The sequence below is a fragment of the Danio rerio genome, chromosome 23, assembly GCF_049306965.1.
Source record: "Danio rerio strain Tuebingen ecotype United States chromosome 23, GRCz12tu, whole genome shotgun sequence".
Lineage (NCBI taxonomy): Eukaryota > Metazoa > Chordata > Actinopteri > Cypriniformes > Danionidae > Danio > Danio rerio.
The window spans coordinates 6,180,929-6,199,396 of NC_133198.1; the positions used below are offsets into that span (position 1 = coordinate 6,180,929).

The 18,468-nt window shown below is 35.9% G+C and overlaps 1 protein-coding gene and 1 long non-coding RNA gene across 5 annotated transcripts in view; one reads left to right on the top strand and one right to left on the bottom strand.

Moving 5' to 3' along the window:
- zmp:0000001139 overlaps window positions 1–18,468 on the top strand; it is a 308,609-nt gene that overhangs the window by 7,182 nt on the left and 282,959 nt on the right. For 2 of the 4 annotated variants that reach the window (XM_068216853.2, XM_021469889.3), the window contains 12 exons: window positions 1,731–2,024; window positions 2,238–2,498; window positions 5,420–5,695; window positions 7,213–7,470; window positions 7,791–8,078; window positions 8,373–8,639; window positions 9,018–9,119; window positions 12,256–12,315; window positions 12,777–12,830; window positions 13,014–13,082; window positions 15,410–15,463; window positions 15,727–16,314. In XM_068216853.2, coding sequence (XP_068072954.1) covers window positions 1,731–2,024; window positions 2,238–2,498; window positions 5,420–5,695; window positions 7,213–7,470; window positions 7,791–8,078; window positions 8,373–8,639; window positions 9,018–9,119; window positions 12,256–12,315; window positions 12,777–12,830; window positions 13,014–13,082; window positions 15,410–15,463; window positions 15,727–15,734 — 1,991 coding nt within the window. In that variant the 3' untranslated portion in view covers window positions 15,735–16,314. Of the gene's footprint in view, window positions 1–1,730; window positions 2,025–2,237; window positions 2,499–5,419; window positions 6,102–7,212; window positions 7,471–7,790; window positions 8,079–8,372; window positions 8,640–9,017; window positions 9,120–12,255; window positions 12,316–12,776; window positions 12,831–13,013; window positions 13,083–15,409; window positions 15,464–15,726; window positions 16,315–18,468 lie in introns of those variants that run through there. The other 2 variants (XM_073939774.1, XR_012398965.1) reach the window with 2 other exon arrangements.
- Window positions 7,952–10,251, bottom strand: LOC141380630 (uncharacterized). The gene is made up of 3 exons (XR_012398972.1): window positions 10,070–10,251; window positions 9,840–9,960; window positions 7,952–8,042 (listed from the first exon to the last, which is right to left on the bottom strand). It is a non-coding gene; the product is annotated as an uncharacterized lncRNA (long non-coding RNA).

Sequence of the window (18,468 nt, forward strand, 5' to 3'; positions counted from 1 at the left end):
GGTGATCAATAACCCAATGGCCAGACTGTCTGAGCTCCAGCATTCTTCTGTGGAGAGAGGAGAACCCTACAGAAGGGCAACCATCTGTGCAGCCAAAAGATACAACCATAAGACTCTCAGACCATAAGATATAAAATTCTCTGGTCTGATGAGCCTAAAATTGAACTCTTTGGAGTGAATGCCAGGCATTACATTTAGAGAAAACCAGGCACCAGGGATGTCTTTCAGCAGCAGGAACTGGAAGACTAGTCAGGATAGAGCGGAATTTGAATGCGGCAATGTACAGAGACATCCTGAATGAAAACTTTCTTCAGAGTGCTCTTGATCTCAGACTGGGGCGACGGTTCATTTTCCAGCAGCACAATGATCCAAAGCTCACCACCAAAGGTGCATCAACAAAGTATTAAGCAAAGGCTGTGAATACTTATGTAGATTAGATGATTCAACTTTATTGTCATTACACATGTACAAGTACAATGCAACAAAATGCAGTTTAGGTCTAACCAGCAGTGCAATAGCAGCAAGTGCAGGATACAGGAATAAGTTATAAAGTGCAGTTATAGAAAACTATGGTGATATTTACAGATGGGATGGATGTACTATGAACATTATATACAGGTTGGATAAGCTATGAACAGATTTACAATATATGAATATATGTGCAGGTTGCTATTAATATTCAGTAGTGTGCAGATAGATAAACATGATTACAAGTGTATATGTTACAATATATGAATATATGTACAGGGATAGATGAACATGATTACCAGTGTATATGTAACAATATATGAATATATGTGCAGGTTGCTATTAATATTAATATTAATAGCAATGTAATGTACATGTGATTTTTCAGTTTTTTATTATTATTATTTTTTTTATGTGACAGTTTAAAATATCCCATTGTCCTTTAGGGGCATTGTGTGTAGAATTTTGAGGACATAAATGAATTTACTTCATTTTGTATTAAGGCTGTAACAAAAAAAAAAAAAATGTGGAAAAGTAAAGCGCTGTGAATACTTGATGCACTGTAAACTGCCAATGATTTGAATAAATGCTTAAAGTTACCTTTTGGCTTGCTTCAGCGCAACATCTGTGTTAGAAACAAATACAAGACACACATACACATGTTAGCAGTGTAATTTCTATGAATAACAGCTGGTGGCCCACTTGCAATACCATTACAGCCCACTAGGTGATCCACATCCCACATGTTGAGAACCATTAATCTAGACCAGGGGTGCCCAAACTCATTCCTGGAGGGCTGGTGTCCTGCAAAGTTTTAGCTCCAATTACAATTAGACACACTTGTACTAGCTAATCAGTCTCTAATGAGCACTGCCTCGCATGGTTCAGGATTGGTAGAGTTACGCATCGATGAATTGGCTCTTCAGTGTTTGAACTCTCAGTAATGATTAAATCACACTGAACTGAGCTAAACTGAACTGAACTGAACTTAAACACTAAAACCTGAACCACACTGTTCCAGCTACTATGACCATTTATGTGAAGCTGCTTTGACACAATCTCCATTGTAAAAGCGCTATACAAATAAAGCTAAATTGAATTGAATTGAATAATAGAAACTTCATTAGTTGTGTAGAGTCAAGTTTAAGCTAAATTCTGCAGAATCCCAGCCCTCAAGGACTGAGTTTGCGCACCCTTAACCTAAGACATCAAGTCAGAAAATGTCCAGTTCTGTTATATTGTTCCTCTGTTTATCTGTGCAGAACCACCTCAACCGAAATTGTCAATTGAGTCTGAATGGAAATCCTTTTACCAAACTGAAAAAGTGACTCTGAAGTGTTCAGTTGATGGAGATTCAAATGAATGGAGCTATGAATGGCTCAAAGATGCAACGCAGCTTCCTAAAGATAAAGACGATGTTTCTTTATCTGGTAAAACACTCACAATAAGCTCAGCAAAAGCGATTCATTCAGGATTCTACACCTGCAAAGGAATACATCAGACGAGAAAACCAGTGACTACGATAGAAAGTGAAAAACTGCAGCTTCAAGTTGCAGGCAAGTAAAACTGATCAATCAATAATAAATTTAAAAAACTGTACTTGCAAGCACTGTCATTTGGTCACTGACAAAGATATTGCATTGTCTTTCACCGGTCTATAGTGCTTCTTGTTGGTTTCCCATCTGCTCCAGCTTACAGTACCAGATATCATTGGCCACAATAATTCACTTTATTTCCTTTATCTCTAATTCTGCCACTGTAAATCTTAGGTGTGACACCAAAACCAGACATCAGAAAAAATCAATGGTTTAAGCCCTTCTACACCGGAGAAGAAATCCAGCTTGACTGTAGTATGAATGGTACTGGTTGGAAGTACAGCTGGCATAATGTCAAAGAATCAAAGCAAATGAACACAAATTCAGCCTTGACTATCGGCTCAGCATCAGTCTCTGACACCAGTGGATATCTCTGCAAAGCAAAGAGAGGAGACTTCTCAGTTAACAGTGAGACGTTAGATGTGGAAGTTCTACGTGAGTACTGTATTTTCACTGTTCATTTACTAAGTATGAAATGCCTCAGACAAGTTCCTTTAAAACTATCACTTGATGTAAGTTGCTTTGGAACAATCTGAAACTGTGTTATTGTAAATGACAGACTCAAGAGTGTTAGGTACCTTTTTATATTATTAATGAACAATAATCTATTAAGCTATGCATAACAACATGTAATTACATGACCGAATTAGGTTTATTCAGTAGCTCCTTGTTGTTCAGTTGCATGCACAGTGTTCTATGACTGAAATACATTTTTACTTGTAAATATTTTAGAAGTTATTTTTGTGTCAAGCAGTCATACCAATAAATGTTAACGAATCATCCTTTTTAGCTGGTTCTTTATTTTCCTGAACTGTCCAAAATGTCCCTGAATTTAGATTTATGCATCGTCTGAAAGCAGAATAAATATTCTTTCCATTGATGTACTGTATGGATTGTTTGGATAGGACAATATTTGAGATTTAGATGAGACAACAATCTGAAAATCTTGAATCTGGCTTTAAAAAGCTCTAAATATGAGCATGTAATAATCAGGAATACAGTTGAAGTCAGAATTATTAGCCCTTCTGTTAAATTTGAATTCTTTTACATTTTCTTCAAAATTCTGTTTAATGGAGATGTTTTTTTTTTTTTTTTTGTCATTTCGTTCCATTTTTCCTGCAAACAAGTCCTAAGTGGGCAAAAGTACCCGGTCTTTGTTGTCACATTTTGTTGCCTCAAAATGAGCCACAGATTCTCTATTGGAGACAGGTCGGGACTGCAGACAGGCCTGTAAAGTACCTGTATCCTCTTTCTCTGCAGCCAGAACTGTGTAATCTGTGCAGAATGTGGTTTTGCATTGTCTTGTTGAAATATGCATGGGCTTCCCTGGAAAAAATATTGTGCTCCAAAATCTCTATGTACTTTTCAACATTAATGGTGCCATCACAGAAGTGCAAGGGCACTGACACAACCCCATACCATGACAGACTCTGGCTTTTGTACTTGTTGCTGGTAACAGTCTGGATGATCTTTTTCTTTTTTGGTCTGGAGCACATGGCATCCATTTTTCCCCACAAAATACTTGAAATGCTGATTCATCTGACCACAGTACATGTTTTCACTGTTTGATGGTCAATCCCAGATGCCTCCAAGCCCAGCAAAGTCGACATCTTCTCTAGACACTGTTAACATAGGGCATCCTTATGGCACAGTACTGTTTTAACTGGCATTTGTGGATGTAATTGCCTATTGAGCTACATGATAAAGGTTTGCCAAAGTAGTGTTGAGCCCATAGAGTGATCAGGGGTGTCCAAACTCTGTCCTGGAGGGCCGGTGTCCTGCAGATCTTAGCTCCAACTTGCTTCAACACACCCGCAAGGGTGTTTCTAGACTGCCTAGTAAGAGCTTGATTAGCTAGGCCAGCTGTGTCTGATTGGGGTTGGAAGTAAACTATAGGACACTGACCTTCCAGGACCGAGTCTGGGCATCCCTGTTTTAGATGAATGAGGATTCTTGATGCAGTGCCGCCTAATGGATCAGATGTCATGGTTGTTTAGCTTAGGCTTGCATCCTTGTTCTTTACGCACTGACATTTCTCTAGATTTCTTGAAACTTTTAATGATGTTATGCACTGTTGAAGGTGAAATATCCAAAGGTCTTCCTATCTTTCTTTGAGGAACATTACAATAATTGTCTTATGCATTTGTTGGCAAACTGGCGATTCTTGGCCCAGCTTTACTCCTAAAGGACTAGAGCTTTATTGGATGCAGCTTTTGTACCAAAGCATAATTACACCTGTTGTTTACACTAATAATTATCATCTGTTGACATCACCTGTTTTAAATCACTAAATTATTTAACTAATTTACCTGACTACTATCCCTAAATTGCTTCAGTCCCTACTTTTTTTTTTTTGGAATGTGTTGCAGGTCTGAATGACAGAAAAGGATGTATATTTACAAATAAAATTAAGGTTGTAATTTAATAATGTCCTAATTTGAGACTGATGGAAAGCAGAATATTATAGGATGCCTTTTTGCACAGATATGTGTGTTTTATAGTGGACCTGAGAGTAAAAATCATTCAAAGTGTTTTGTGTTGTCAACTTTACAGTGTAGCCTCTGACAGGCATTTTCAGTTTAGAATTGTATTGCTGCGTATTATCCAGCAGAACTATTTTTAATCAATATCTAAACATCACTAAAAACAAAACCACCATTAGGGTAATATGTCAAGTTGGAAAGCCATCAGATTTTCACATCACTCCTAAACAACGTCATTACTCCAGTATTTAATACATCTTTTGGTTAACATAACCACTTGTTTAGTAACGCCTTCATTGCGCTCATATTTATTGCTACTGTAGCTGATGATTACATCTGAAGAGCTGATTTTTTAACATTAGAATGTATTTAATAGAACTATTAATTTGCAGTGGCACAGTAGGTAGTGCTGTCACCTCACAGCAAGATGGTGACTGGTTCAAGCCTTGGCTGGGTCATTTGGTGTTTCTCCGCATTTGGTTTCCCCCACAGCCCAAACCCATGTGGTACAGGTGAATTGGGTAGGCTAAATTGTCTTTAGTGTATGGATGTTTCCCAGAGATGGGATTCAGCTGGTAGGGCATCCACTGCGTTGGTGGTTTATTCTGCTGTGGCGACCCCTGATTAATAAGCCGAAAAGAAATTGAATGAATGATTGAACTATTAAATGTTGGTTTTGCAATACACATTAAAAAATAACAGTAAAATATGATAATAATAATAATAATAATAATAATAATAATAATAATAATAATAATAATAATAGTAAATGTCATCTGTGAATGTCTTTGATGACATTCTGCAAATGCTTCTGAGTTCACTTTTCACATTAGGATGGGTATTATCTCACCGTTCTTCTGTTTATCTTTGCAGAACCACCTCAGCCAAAACTGTCAATAGGGTCTGAATGGAAATCCTTTTACCAAACTGAAAAAGTCACTCTGAAGTGTTCAGTTGACAAAGATTCAGGTGAATGGGGCTATGAATGGCAGTATCCGAACGAAGAAGACATTTCTTTATCTGGTAACACTCTTTCAATCAGCTCAGCAAACGTGAATCATTCAGGAGTGTACAGCTGTGTAAGAAAACATCTGACGAGAAAATCAGTGACTGAAAGAAAAAGTGAAGAGTTGAAGCTTCATATTAATGGCAAGTACAGAAAATCTACTTTTGCATATGATATTCTGTGATATATAAGTAAATTGTATGAAGTGTTCTTTAACAAAGATGTTGCATTTGCAATGGCTTGTGCCTTGTACTCAACCGATATATCGTCATGGTAGATATTACGTCTATTATTTGTCATTTTTCTAATATTGGAATAGTCTAATATGTTTTTATATTTGGCTGATGAGTTTGAGGTGAGAATTTAATTTTGATGCTGAGAGTGGGCAGCGTCTAAACACAATGTGCTCACATTCTCTCTTTTGCTTGCCGTCATCTTTCAGATATGTGTAATATGGATAGAAGTCTGTTTAAATAGTTATAATTATTATATAAATTCATAAAAATGTATACAAAAGTATTATAACCATTGCTTTTAATAGTAATAAAGGTGAACAATACTTTATCATTCCATAGTTTTTAAATATTCTGTGCTTTATGCATTTGCCCACTCTCATATTCATGTCATTTTTGTCATGTGCTGTGTATAAAATAGGCGCTGAACAACTTTTGTTACTGTAATAAATACGCTGACAGAGATGGATCCATATGCAGTGCGTTTAATAAACAACTGCACAAAAAAAAAAATAAAAGAAAATTACAGACCTGTCAGCTATTACTGATCTCACAGTGCACTCATAGCATGCCCAAATGTGGTGGCTCAGACAGTGAATTACTTTATTATACTGTAAATATACCATAAACATGCAAACAAAATGAACAGCATGCAATTTAATTTTAAACGACTGTGGTGGCTCATATTACTTTACAAATTGCATTAGTTTTACTAACAAAAACTTGGGCTAATGTTTGGTTATCATAATGTGTATATATATATATAGTTATATATTTTTATTTCTTTTTTTATGTTATAGGATAATGCAAAAAAACATCCACGTTCAAATGATTTTAAAAGTAATTACGTTTTAATCGAATTCCAATTTAATTATAAAATAAATAAAAATGGCATCAGGGAAAACACAGTGGCTCAGTCGCCTCACAGCCAGAAGGTCATTGGTTTGAGTACCATCTGGGCCAGTTGGCATTTCTGTGTGGAGTTTGAATTCAATAGCCCAAATTGGATGTCGTGTATGTGTGTGAATGAGTGTGTATGGATGTTTCCCAGTACTGGGTTGCAGCTGAAAAAGCATCCACTGTGTAAAATATGTGCTGGGTAAGTTGGCGGTTCACTCCGCTGTGGCAATCCCTTATAAATAAAGGGACTCAGTCGAAAAAAAATAAATGAACTAATGAAAATGTTGGCCATTGGTCACCCTGCTTTCAAAGATATTGGCATCACCCTTCAAAAACCCATATCGGTCGACCACTACTTGCATCATATGGTTCATGTCAGTTTCCTATCTACTCCTGGGCTTTCAATGCCAAATATCATCAGCACAATAATTCACTTATTCTCAGGAAATATGCTGCAAATGCACATCAAAGGTTTATGCAATCTGAAAAGTACCTTTTAACTCTAATTCTGTCACTGTAAATCTTAGGTACGACACCAAAACTAAACATCATAAAACATCAGTGGTTCAAGCCCTTCTACACTGGGGAGAAAATCCAGCTTGACTGTAATATGACTGGTGTTGGTTGGAAGTACAGCTGGTATAAAGTCACAGATTCAAAGCAAATAAATACCAATTCCTTGGCTATCAGCTCAGCATCAGTCTCTGACACAAGTGGATATCTCTGCAAAGCAAAGAGAGGAGACTTCTCAGTGGACAGTGAGACGCTAGAAGTGCAAGTTCAAAGTGAGTCCACAATTTACTTCATGTTCATTTTTTTTGTGGAATATTCTTTCCACTGTTTGTTCATTAACTTTCCAACATCTCATCCCAGGAAATGCATGAATTGATAAAATACGTCTACATGCCCAATAATTGTTTTAGAAGAGATTTCTGAATGTGCAAATGCAAAAGAAAAAGCTAAAAAATTAGATTATTTTTTCCCCTCATACTAAATGATTTTTTAAACAAGAAACAGTCAAGCCACACATCTAATAATCCTTTTTTATTCATTTGACTGCATTCAACTTGGGATTTTGGTTAATTTTCTCCTTTTTACCCTTTAGAGCGACCTGGACCACACATCCAGTCAGAATGGGCTGAAGCATATATTGGTGAAAAAATGTCTATGCAATGTTTGAATGTACCGTCTATGAATGAATTGGAAAACTGGAGCTTTAGGTGGTTCAAGGGTTCAAAGGAAATTGTATCCAATGATGGGACATACATAAAAGGAAACACTCTCACACTCTCAGTTCAGTCCAGTCATGGCGGGGAATATGAATGCCAAGCTAAGCTGAAGGATAGGCCGGTGGAAACTGCAAAAAGCAAAACACAACAGTTAACAGTTCATGGTAGGTGTTGTTATTGAAAAATCTGTTTAAGTTAAAAGCAGCATCTCATTGCTAAAACTAACAATCTGTTATATTAACATGAAAACAATGTTATTTTTATAATTATTTCAAACACATTTTTCTGTAATTCATTTCTTCAGATTTATCAAAATGTCAAAATGCAATGCTGCTTGTTTATTTTCCCCTGATATTATTAATAATTATTTAATTTTTGAGTGAAGCTTTTAAAGAGGATCCAGAGAGCTGGCTTTATAAAGAACTATTTAAAAAAGTAAAATAACACTTTGCTTTAAGCTCTTTCAGTTCCCAAACTGGAATTTACGACTAAACTGGATGACATCATGAAGGGTGAAATGACCCTCAAGTGTGAGATCTCCGATGGCAGAGAGTGGAACTACACCTGGTATGAGAATGAAAAGATGCTCAATTTCTCAGAATCAGAAACACTGACAGTGTTAGGAACCGAAGAAAGAATTAAAAGTGAGTTCAAATGCAAAGGAGTAAGGACGGAGAGACCACATTTCACTGCTGAAAGTAATGTCCTTGTGGCCAATAATTTAAGTGAGTTATGGGAATATTTGCTAAGTATTTTTATTATATTTATTATTGTCAATGCTCTTTCATACAGCATATAGTACTGAATTATTGGTGTAAAAAGCCATAAGAATGAATCAATCGAAATAATCATAAAAAATGTGATAATTTATGCTTAAAAAATAAAAAATAAAACCTTAAAATGTGTTTAAGCCTAAATTCAGCCGATTAGGCTATGTTTAGACCAATTGAAGGAATTTTTTATGTGCCTTTAGTAATTTTTTAATGTATTGATTGTGAGCTTGTGTGAAAGTGTGCTTATTTTATAAAATGTTTAAAGGAAACGTTTATTTAACAGCATACTGTAGGTAAATCTAATTGTATGCCTTTCTCTCATTAATACAGTATTCAAGAGACAAATACTGCTGGCCATCTCTGGATGTCTTGTCTGCTGTATTTTAATCCTGATCCTTGGATGCATTGCTCTGAAATTTATGCGTAAACCAGGTACAAATAAAAAAATAACACATTTCCTTCTGAATTTAGGCTTATTAAAAGGATAATCCACAGCCAAAAATGATAGTTTGCTGTTAAATTACTCAGCCTTCTGTCCAAGGGTGGATTGGCCATGTGGCAAGGTTTTTAATTTTTATTTCTTTTCCTAAAATGTATTGTTTTTACATGCAGGCAGCTTTTATCTCTTGTGGGATGTGAATATTATAATGATTATGATGATGATGATAATAATAATAATTCATTTTCTTGTCGGCTTAGTCCCTATATTAATCTGGGGTCACCACAGCGGAATAAACTGCCAACTTATCTAGCACATTTTTACGCAGCGGATGCCCTTCCAGCCGCAACCCACCTCTGGGAAACATCCACAAACACTCATTCACACACACTCATACACTACGGACAATTTAGTCTACCCAATTCACCTGTACTGCATGTCTTTGGGCTGTGGGGGAAACCGGAGCACCCGGAGGAAACCCACGCGAAGGCAGGGAGAACATGCGGTACATCAAACACACCTGAACCAATTAATTTGGATCTGAACACCACGTGATAATTACAGGCAGGTGTGATTGATATGGGTTGCAACTGAAATCTGCAGGAAGGTGGCTTTCCGGGAACAGGGTTGGCCACCCCTGATCTACAACTTATCTGAATTCCCAATTAGAAAAACACTACAAATTATAAAATACTATTTATGAAAATACTTACATACAAGACAAATCCAAATGCCCAACACAAAGGAGTAGCGATCCAGAACAGTTCAGCTCAGTCACATATAATGTCTTCGACACCGCCTGTAGTCTCATTATGGAACTTGATGACAACCGTCCTTTTAAAGAAGCGTAACCGAATGAAAAAATCAAGAGTGTGCTGTAACTGCTGTGTTTTATGTCATAGAATAAAACGTGAAGTATCTTGAGTTTGTGGAAGCCACAAACCTTAAGTGATTTAACTGAAATCCCATTGAAAAAAAACATAGACTTTGGGACGAGGGAACCGAAACTGCTAAAACGCTAACTTGCTTCCGGGTTTTTGTGTACAAACCATTGATGTTCCTCCACTCTATATATGACATTTTCTGTCCACACATACAGTGGTATAAAAAAAGTGTTTCTCCTCTGTGATTTTTTAAATTTTTCTTTAACGTTTCAGATCATCTAACAAATAAAAAGTGTTAGTCAAGGATACCACAAGTAAAAACACCATGTTGTTTTGAAATGAAGGTTTTTATTATTAATAAAAACAAAATACAAAACTTCATAGCCCCGTGTGAAAAAAAAGAGTATGCCTCATTTTAACTCGTTGGGCAACCCTATTAAATGAAGGACTCTTCTGTGCTTTCGCTTTGTTTAGGCATGAAAACACTTTAAAAATAAATATAAAAATTTGGGATTCCCTTTCCTTTTTATTACAGATGTCGTCTCCCCTTCATTTGTAATCCTCAAAACAGTCACATAGCACTTCATGACTGTCAGTTGATGCGATCCATAGTGATAAATAGACGCTGCTTCTCAAACTGATTCTGTACACGCGATTTGAAGCGGAGCGAAAGCCTGTTTTTTTTTTTTTTTTTTTTTTTTTTACCTGTGTGTTTGAACAGACATATACACTGTTATTATAATAACATATTATAATAACACTATTATTAATAATAACATCTAAAGATGTCGATCTTGTTTTTTTTTTCTTGTTTTTTTTAAACACAACTAATTTCGTCCTAAATGAGCGTTAATAACGTTGTATGCATTTGTAAAGTGACACCTCTATTATTTAATGTAATCAAATGAAAAAATCGTACTAAATAAGAGATTCATTTATTGCTCTTTAATCAGAATATGTAAGTTATACAGTGAAGAAACGGCTAATGAGATTTGAAAACTTGATTCTATTTCATTATAATAGCTATTAGTTTTAATAAGCTGAACTGTTTGTTAATGTATTTGCTGCTAATGTATACTATTTATTGTTTTCTTTTGTAAATAATAATAATAATAATAAAACATATTACTGACCATTTAACTGTTTGTTTACAATGAAACAGCTCCAAATGAGTAATTTGGGGGTGACCCTTATTATGGTGGGTATATCCCTTATATTCACATCCCAATGTTGACAGGTATATCAAAACATGTCTTTTTCACCAAAGGCAGATACTGATAAGATGAGAGCCTGGTGTGTGGACTTTGAGGGTTTTACGATGTGGTCACATGTTGATTGGTCAGTTTAAATGTCTTAGTATTTGGGCTTTGGTCACATGGTCAAGAAAGATACAGAATATATATGTTAAACTTGGCTCTGTCTCTTTTCCCGCTTTGCTCCTCTCCTGCTCTGGAGTCTATTTTCTCCGACTCTACTGTTATCAGGCTTTCTTTAAAGGCATACTTACTCTCTTTGTCTCTCTCTCCCTCTCCTTGTCTCTCCTTCTCACTTTGGTAACTTTGTTTTACATTTAAGCTGGGTACAATTATTATCACATGTTTTAATCATTTTATATTTTATCATTTTATACAGTTATTTATAACTAATTCAGTTGTAACCATAAATAAATATTGTCATTAAATCAGGTTATTTTCAAGTATTTGTAAATTATTTTTGATGTAACATCAACACTTAATTGCTCCATATTGCAATACAATGCAATCACACAATAGCATTGCTCTCCCACAGCTATTATTACTGCCCTTATTTCGGTTTTTGGTATAAGATTGCAGAAGGATGGTTTGACTAGAAATGTACAGTTTTTTACCATCATACAGATAACTTTTAGTCATTTGGCAAAAAAAAAAAAAAAAAAAAAAAAAAAAAAAAAAAAAAAAAAAAAAACATTCTTACACATGCTAACTGAACTGCTCTATAATGAACGAACAGAACTCTCAAACTCCGGCACAACAGATTTTGTGAGGGTACAAAAAAGATGTGGCTCACACTAGCCCGGCAGTTATACAACTTCTGTTTCATCAAGAGGGTATTCATTTTGTTTTGTCTGTTTCTGTTTCTTATTTTTTGTTTTGTTTGTTAGCCAAAATGTAAACATGACTGCATTTGACACATTAAACATGTGTTTTTTAATTACATTTTAATAACACTTTGCATGTTGTTTTTCTTTATCTTTTCTTCTTTTCAGTAGAGAAAAAAGATCCCACAGAAAATGACTTGTTTTTCAAAATGACAGACTCCAATAACCGTAAGTCTTACTCACTTTCTCTCTCTCTCTCTCTCTCTCTCTCTCTCTCTCTCTCTCTCTCTCTCTCTCTCTCTCTCTCAACTGTGTCTGTGTGTGTGTACTAATTGAATGTCTACCAATAGAGTTTAAGAATGTAAATGACACAAACTGGGGGAACTTATTTGTGTAAATGAGTCCCATTTAATGCATTTACACACATTTAGTGACCAGGTGAAATTTGTTGCTAGGTGCTTTTTGAAAAAAAAAAAAAAAAAAGCTGCTAGGGTAGTATGAAAAGTTGCTAAATCTAGCAACAAAATTGCTAAGTTGTCAACACTGTGCGTATGTGTACATGTGTGTTGTGTGTGTGTGTGTGTGTGTGTGTGTGTGTGTGTGTGTGTGTGTGTGTGTGTGTGTGTGTGTGTGTGTGTGTGTGTGTAAAATGTCTCAACATTTACATTTATGTGACTCTTTCTCTGCAGAAACAGCTACACCCTTAAAGGAGTACATGGACAACACAGCAATAGAGATTGCAGGTATGTTCCTATCACTGTGTTTGACTGACAATGTTATAAAAGGAACACCAATACAGTATACTTTGTAATAAAACATGTGTGAAGGACATCTGGAATGTCGCATAAATTAGATTAGTAATAAAATGATGATTCGGTGATTTTAAAATAAAAATAAATCACCACAGTGTCTTTGTTGTTATTCAGAATGTAAAGAAATAGAAGAACTGCTCACTAATGGTGCTTCAGTCACTCAAGAGGGCGATGCGATTAAAGGTAAGAGATCGTACAAACATCTGTCACATTTTAAATAAGAAACTAAATATTTCATTGTACTGTATTACACAGTAGAAAAAGATTGTAAATGAGCAGTGTTCCATATTTTGTGATATCTGTTTTTTTTTTTCAGTTTATTTATGCCTTTGATTTCTATTATGGGACCTTGATCTTTCTTCCAGCAACTTTTAACCTTGAAAAGTTAGAAAAAGTGACTTTTATTAACATTTTGAATAGTCAAAAGCGATCTATTGTCTGTGTTGGTGATGTATATTATGATACAAAACATTGTAATACAATTTTACAGACTAATTGCTCTATAAACTATTTCCTATATTGTATTGTTTCAAACTACTAAAATGTCAACAAAAGTGTAGTTTGTTAAAATGTAGTTGAATTTTTAATCGCAAAAGTCTGCAGAGCATAGATCAAAGTACCATAATCAAATTCACAACAATGAGTACACATAAAAAACTTGTGAATCACAAGTACAGTAGCTGTTACCGTACAGATATTTTTTTTTTACAGTGTACTAAACTGTACTTTACTCTATAAGAAAAGAAGCAGTTTTGATTCCCTAATGAGCCTTTTAAATCAACATTTGTGATCTTGAATCACAAAACCATTTATAAGTTTGAAAACTGGGATTTATGCATTTATGAATAAGTATGTTGTTTTCGTTGTGCATGTTGCCCATGGGGTGTATTTTTCAGAACACACATCTCTTTTCATTGTTATGTGGATGATGTTCAAATCTATCTACACAGAGTCTCAGTCCAGTCTTTACTCAGTTGTTTGAGAAACTTAAGGAATGGTTAGATCAGATTTTTTTTTTTATGTTTTAATGAGAAAAAGACAAAAGCTGTTGTGTTTGGACATCCTGGGTATTTTAGTGCATGCATTGGTGTTCATGGTTTCATGTTCGACCAATTACCAAGAACTTTGCTGTTGTTTTTTGATAACAATTTGCTAAACAGATCATTCATTTTTTTATTCATTTTCTTTTCTTTTATTAATCTGGGGTCACCACAGCGGAATTAACCGCCAACTTATCCAACATCTGTTTTACACAGCGGATGCCCTTCCAGCTGCAACACATCACTGGGAAATACCCAAAACTCTCATTCACACTCATACACTACGAAGAATTTTTTAGCCTACCTAATTCACCTGTACTGCATGTCTTTGGAATTGTGGGGGAAACCGGAGCACCCTGGGGAACCCACGCAAACACAGGGAAAACACGCACACAAAAATGCCAACTGACCCAGCTGAGGGTCGAACCAGCGACATTTTTGCTGTGAGGCAACAGCACTACCATTTACGCCACCATGTCACCCCCTAAACAGATCAGTGCTATAATAGAACGTTTTTACCATCTAAGCCTGTTGGCTAAAGTCAACCCCCTCTTCTCCTATAAGGAACACAACTGTAATCCATTCTTTTATTACTTTAAGATGTGACTGCTGTAATAGATTGTATGTAGAATTAGATCAATCATGTCTTCAGTGCTTATAGCTGGTCCAATATACAGCAGCTTGACTGCTAACTGGGACTAAAAAGTGAGCCTATTACTACTTCAGCCCTAGCTTTGCTTCTCTGGCTCCCTATCCATTTTTGAATTGGGTAAGAGGTTTTATTAATTGTTTTTACGATTTTACTTGGTTGTCAACACCTTATTTGACTGAGCTTTTACACCTTCAACAACCTGTTAGAGCACTGAGGTCATCAAATCTAAAGCTGCGGTCACACTGCACTTTTCTCCCCATAGACTTCCATTCATACGCACAGGAATGCGTCAGACCAGAAACGCAAGTTTGTGCGTCAAGTTTCACAGTTTACTGCATTGCAAAGTTCAAGGTTGGTGAACTCTGACCTACGAAATCGCATCACTTGACTGCGTGAGACTAATCAAAGATCAAAACATGACCTCTCTGGACAGAAATTTAAAATATGGACCAATCGCTCGCCTTTTTTAAAATGTCTAATCCTCTTGTTTAATCCCGCCCCTTTTTGCAGCGCTGTATGACAGTATTTTGCATGCTCAAACTCTAGTGTGACAGCTTAATTCAGGGGTGTCCAAGCTCTGTCCTGGAGGGGCACTGTCCTGAAAAGATTAGCTCCAACTCCAATCAAAACACCTGAGGCAGCTAATTAAGGTCTTACTAGTCATGCTAGACCAAAGGGTCACCAACCCAGTTCCTGGGGCCAAATATAAAATAACAATAACCGGACCATAATATCAGAGTTCAGTCTGAGCAGTTATACACAAATGCAGAAATTAATAAACTCATGAGTCACTAACATGGCATGTTTTCTTCAAATAGATGAGCCAGTGGACTCACCAGCAGCAGGAACAAATGGCTTGACATCATTTAAAGGTAAAGTTAAATTACACATTTCTTAAAATTTTGCAGTTCTTGTCAAAAACATCCTGCTTGGTGTTAAAATGGCTTGTCCACACTATACTTCTTGATTTATTTTTTATTTTTTTAACCTTGTGGCAATGCTTTATTAAATATTAATTGTTATACGGTCTACACAACCATAACAGCATTAATAATTATGGCCTTATTTGCTCAGAACGTTTGCAATTCAGATATTATTTAATCCAGAGCTTACTTTCATGTTTCTTCCTCTCCAGGAATATGAATCATTTCTTAGCAACCATCACCATTCTGGAGTGTCTGTTTGCACTGAGGCAGCTCAACAACATGTGCTTAACTCATAAAATTACATTAAATAACATTTTATGCACTTTTGTATAGGCTGAAAACCTAGTTTATGGCTTGAAAACATTTGATTTGCTGTGACAAGTGATATTGTAAGTGATATGAACAAAACTGTACATAGCTAATCTGTTTATTACTTTACTACACCATATGAAACCAGAATTGTTTGTAAGACATGAATCAATGTGCTATTGATTTATGTCTTTATAAGACAAGTGCCATGGTAATTTATTGGCATGCTGAACAAAATGTTGTTTTTTTGTTTTCTCTCTCCGACGTATTGCTTTTTTTTTTTGTAAGGTTATGTTTTTAAATATGTGTGTTGTGACTTATATTTCCATTTATTTAACTTTACAGCTATAGTGTTATTCTGTATTTTCTATTAACAAATGCAATTTCAGCCATCATCAAGCAAAATCTTGTTTTGTTTATGTCTCATTGCTGATTTCCCATTGCTGAGAATGCATGTCTTATATAAAAGGAAATTGAGATTGTGTGTTTATAGTGTGTGTGTGTATGCATATATATATATATATATATATATATATATATATATATATATATATATATATATATATATATATATATATATATATATATATATGTATGTATGTATGTATGTATGTATGTATGTATGTATGTATGTATGTATGTATGTATGTATGTATGTATGTATGTATGTGTATGTATGTGTGTGTATGTATGTATGTATGCGTGTATGTATGCGTGTATGTATGTGTATATGTGTGTGTATGTACATATGTATGTACATGCATACATGTATGTATGTATGTATGTATGTATGTACATGTATACATGTATGTATGTATGTATGTACATGTATACATGTATGTATGTATGTATGTATGTATGTATGTATGTATGTATGTATATTTTTTGGCTCCTCTTTTCTGGATTGATCAGCCCCACAAGCTAAAAAGTGGCGTCTGTCCTAATTTTGTTATACATACATACATACATACATACATACATACACACACACACACACACACACACACACACACACACACACACACACACACACACACACACACACACACACACACACACACACACACATATATATATATATATATATATATGTGTGTGTGTGTGTGTGTGTGTGTGTGTGTGTGTGTTACTGCTAGGTAAAATGTAATAGATTATGTATAGTTGATTTATTATGGATCCTGACACAGTTATATTAAAGCTAATGTAAATATTCTTAATTAAATATTATAATAATATATTATATCATATATTGACGACAATCTATTATAGTTGAAATCGAGCATCAGAGTTAAAAAAAAAAGATACAAATATTTATTTCAAAAACTGATGATTCTGTAGTTTTCAAACACAAAATAGAATGAGTATTGGGTGAAAATGTCATGTAGTTGGCAGAGAAAAATGAACAGACTGGCTTATCATCAGATACAGAAATACAACAGTAACTGAAAACTTGAACCAGGTGAGATACAGCAGAACAGAGCAAACTGCTGCCATTTTTTTCAACCCAAGCTCATTCTGGAAACGTAGCCCCGCGGACGTTTCTGGAGACAGCGATTTACGTGGCCGGAGGTACGTAAAGGCCGCGTTTGTTTTTTTTCGAGCGAACGCCGCCCCTCCTCTTCGCGCTCGCCGGCCGACGGCTCGCCTCCGAGTGGAGGGCTTGCCCGACGCAATCAGTTTGTCCGCCTAGCTCACAGCATTGCGTCGGCAGAGTGGAGGCCCCGGACGAGGAGCAGGAGGAGGAGGAGGAGCCAGAACCGGCCGCAGTGGACAACAACCGGGATCGAGTCCGGGGAACTGCAGGTTCCGGAAATCAGGTGAGACGAAAAGCGGAATCCGAAAAATGAGGGCGAGAACGCGGCGGGATCCGAAAACGCGGACGAAGACGAGGGCTTTTGCTTTTTTTTATTTTTCTTTTTTCAATGCGGCGGCTTTTCGCGCAAGAACGGCGCGGGCACGAACGCCGCACGCTCCCAAGAGACGCCCGCCCGAGACGCGAAAAAGCGATCTGCAGCGGCCTCTCGCGGATCCGCGAAAACAAAAAAACGCTCGAATACGTACCTCCCGGGACGTAAATCGCGGTCCACAGAAACGTCCGCGGGGCTACGTTTCCACAATGAGCCCGGGTTGCATTTTTTCCCATCGCTAATATTATTGTTTTTTTGTACATTTGCTTGTACTTGTCTTTTTTTTTTTTTTGTCAAACATCTATATTTTACATTAAAATTGAATGTTGAATGTATGTTTCTTGTTTGTTCATATTTTACCACATTTTATTCACCACCTTCATTTAATAAAGACATTTCATGTTCTCAAGAGAGAGAGAAGGAACCATGAGCAAGATTGAACAGGGTTGGACGGGCCTCATAAATTAACTCCATCCAATTAAAGGCAAGAGCATACTATACTGATCCATGGCTCTTTCAATAGAGAGTCACTGTTTTTATTTTTAAGGATTTTGGGTCCCTAGGACACACACCACATGTATATTAAGTGGCCGTTTAAAAAAAAATGATGCATGCATTGCCAATGTTTATTTAAATTTATAACATTATCTCTATTGTCATTTCATTAGATCCTCATAAACCCCTTCTGTCAGTAATCCATTACAAAATGTCCATTGATGTTTTGTTGACATTGCC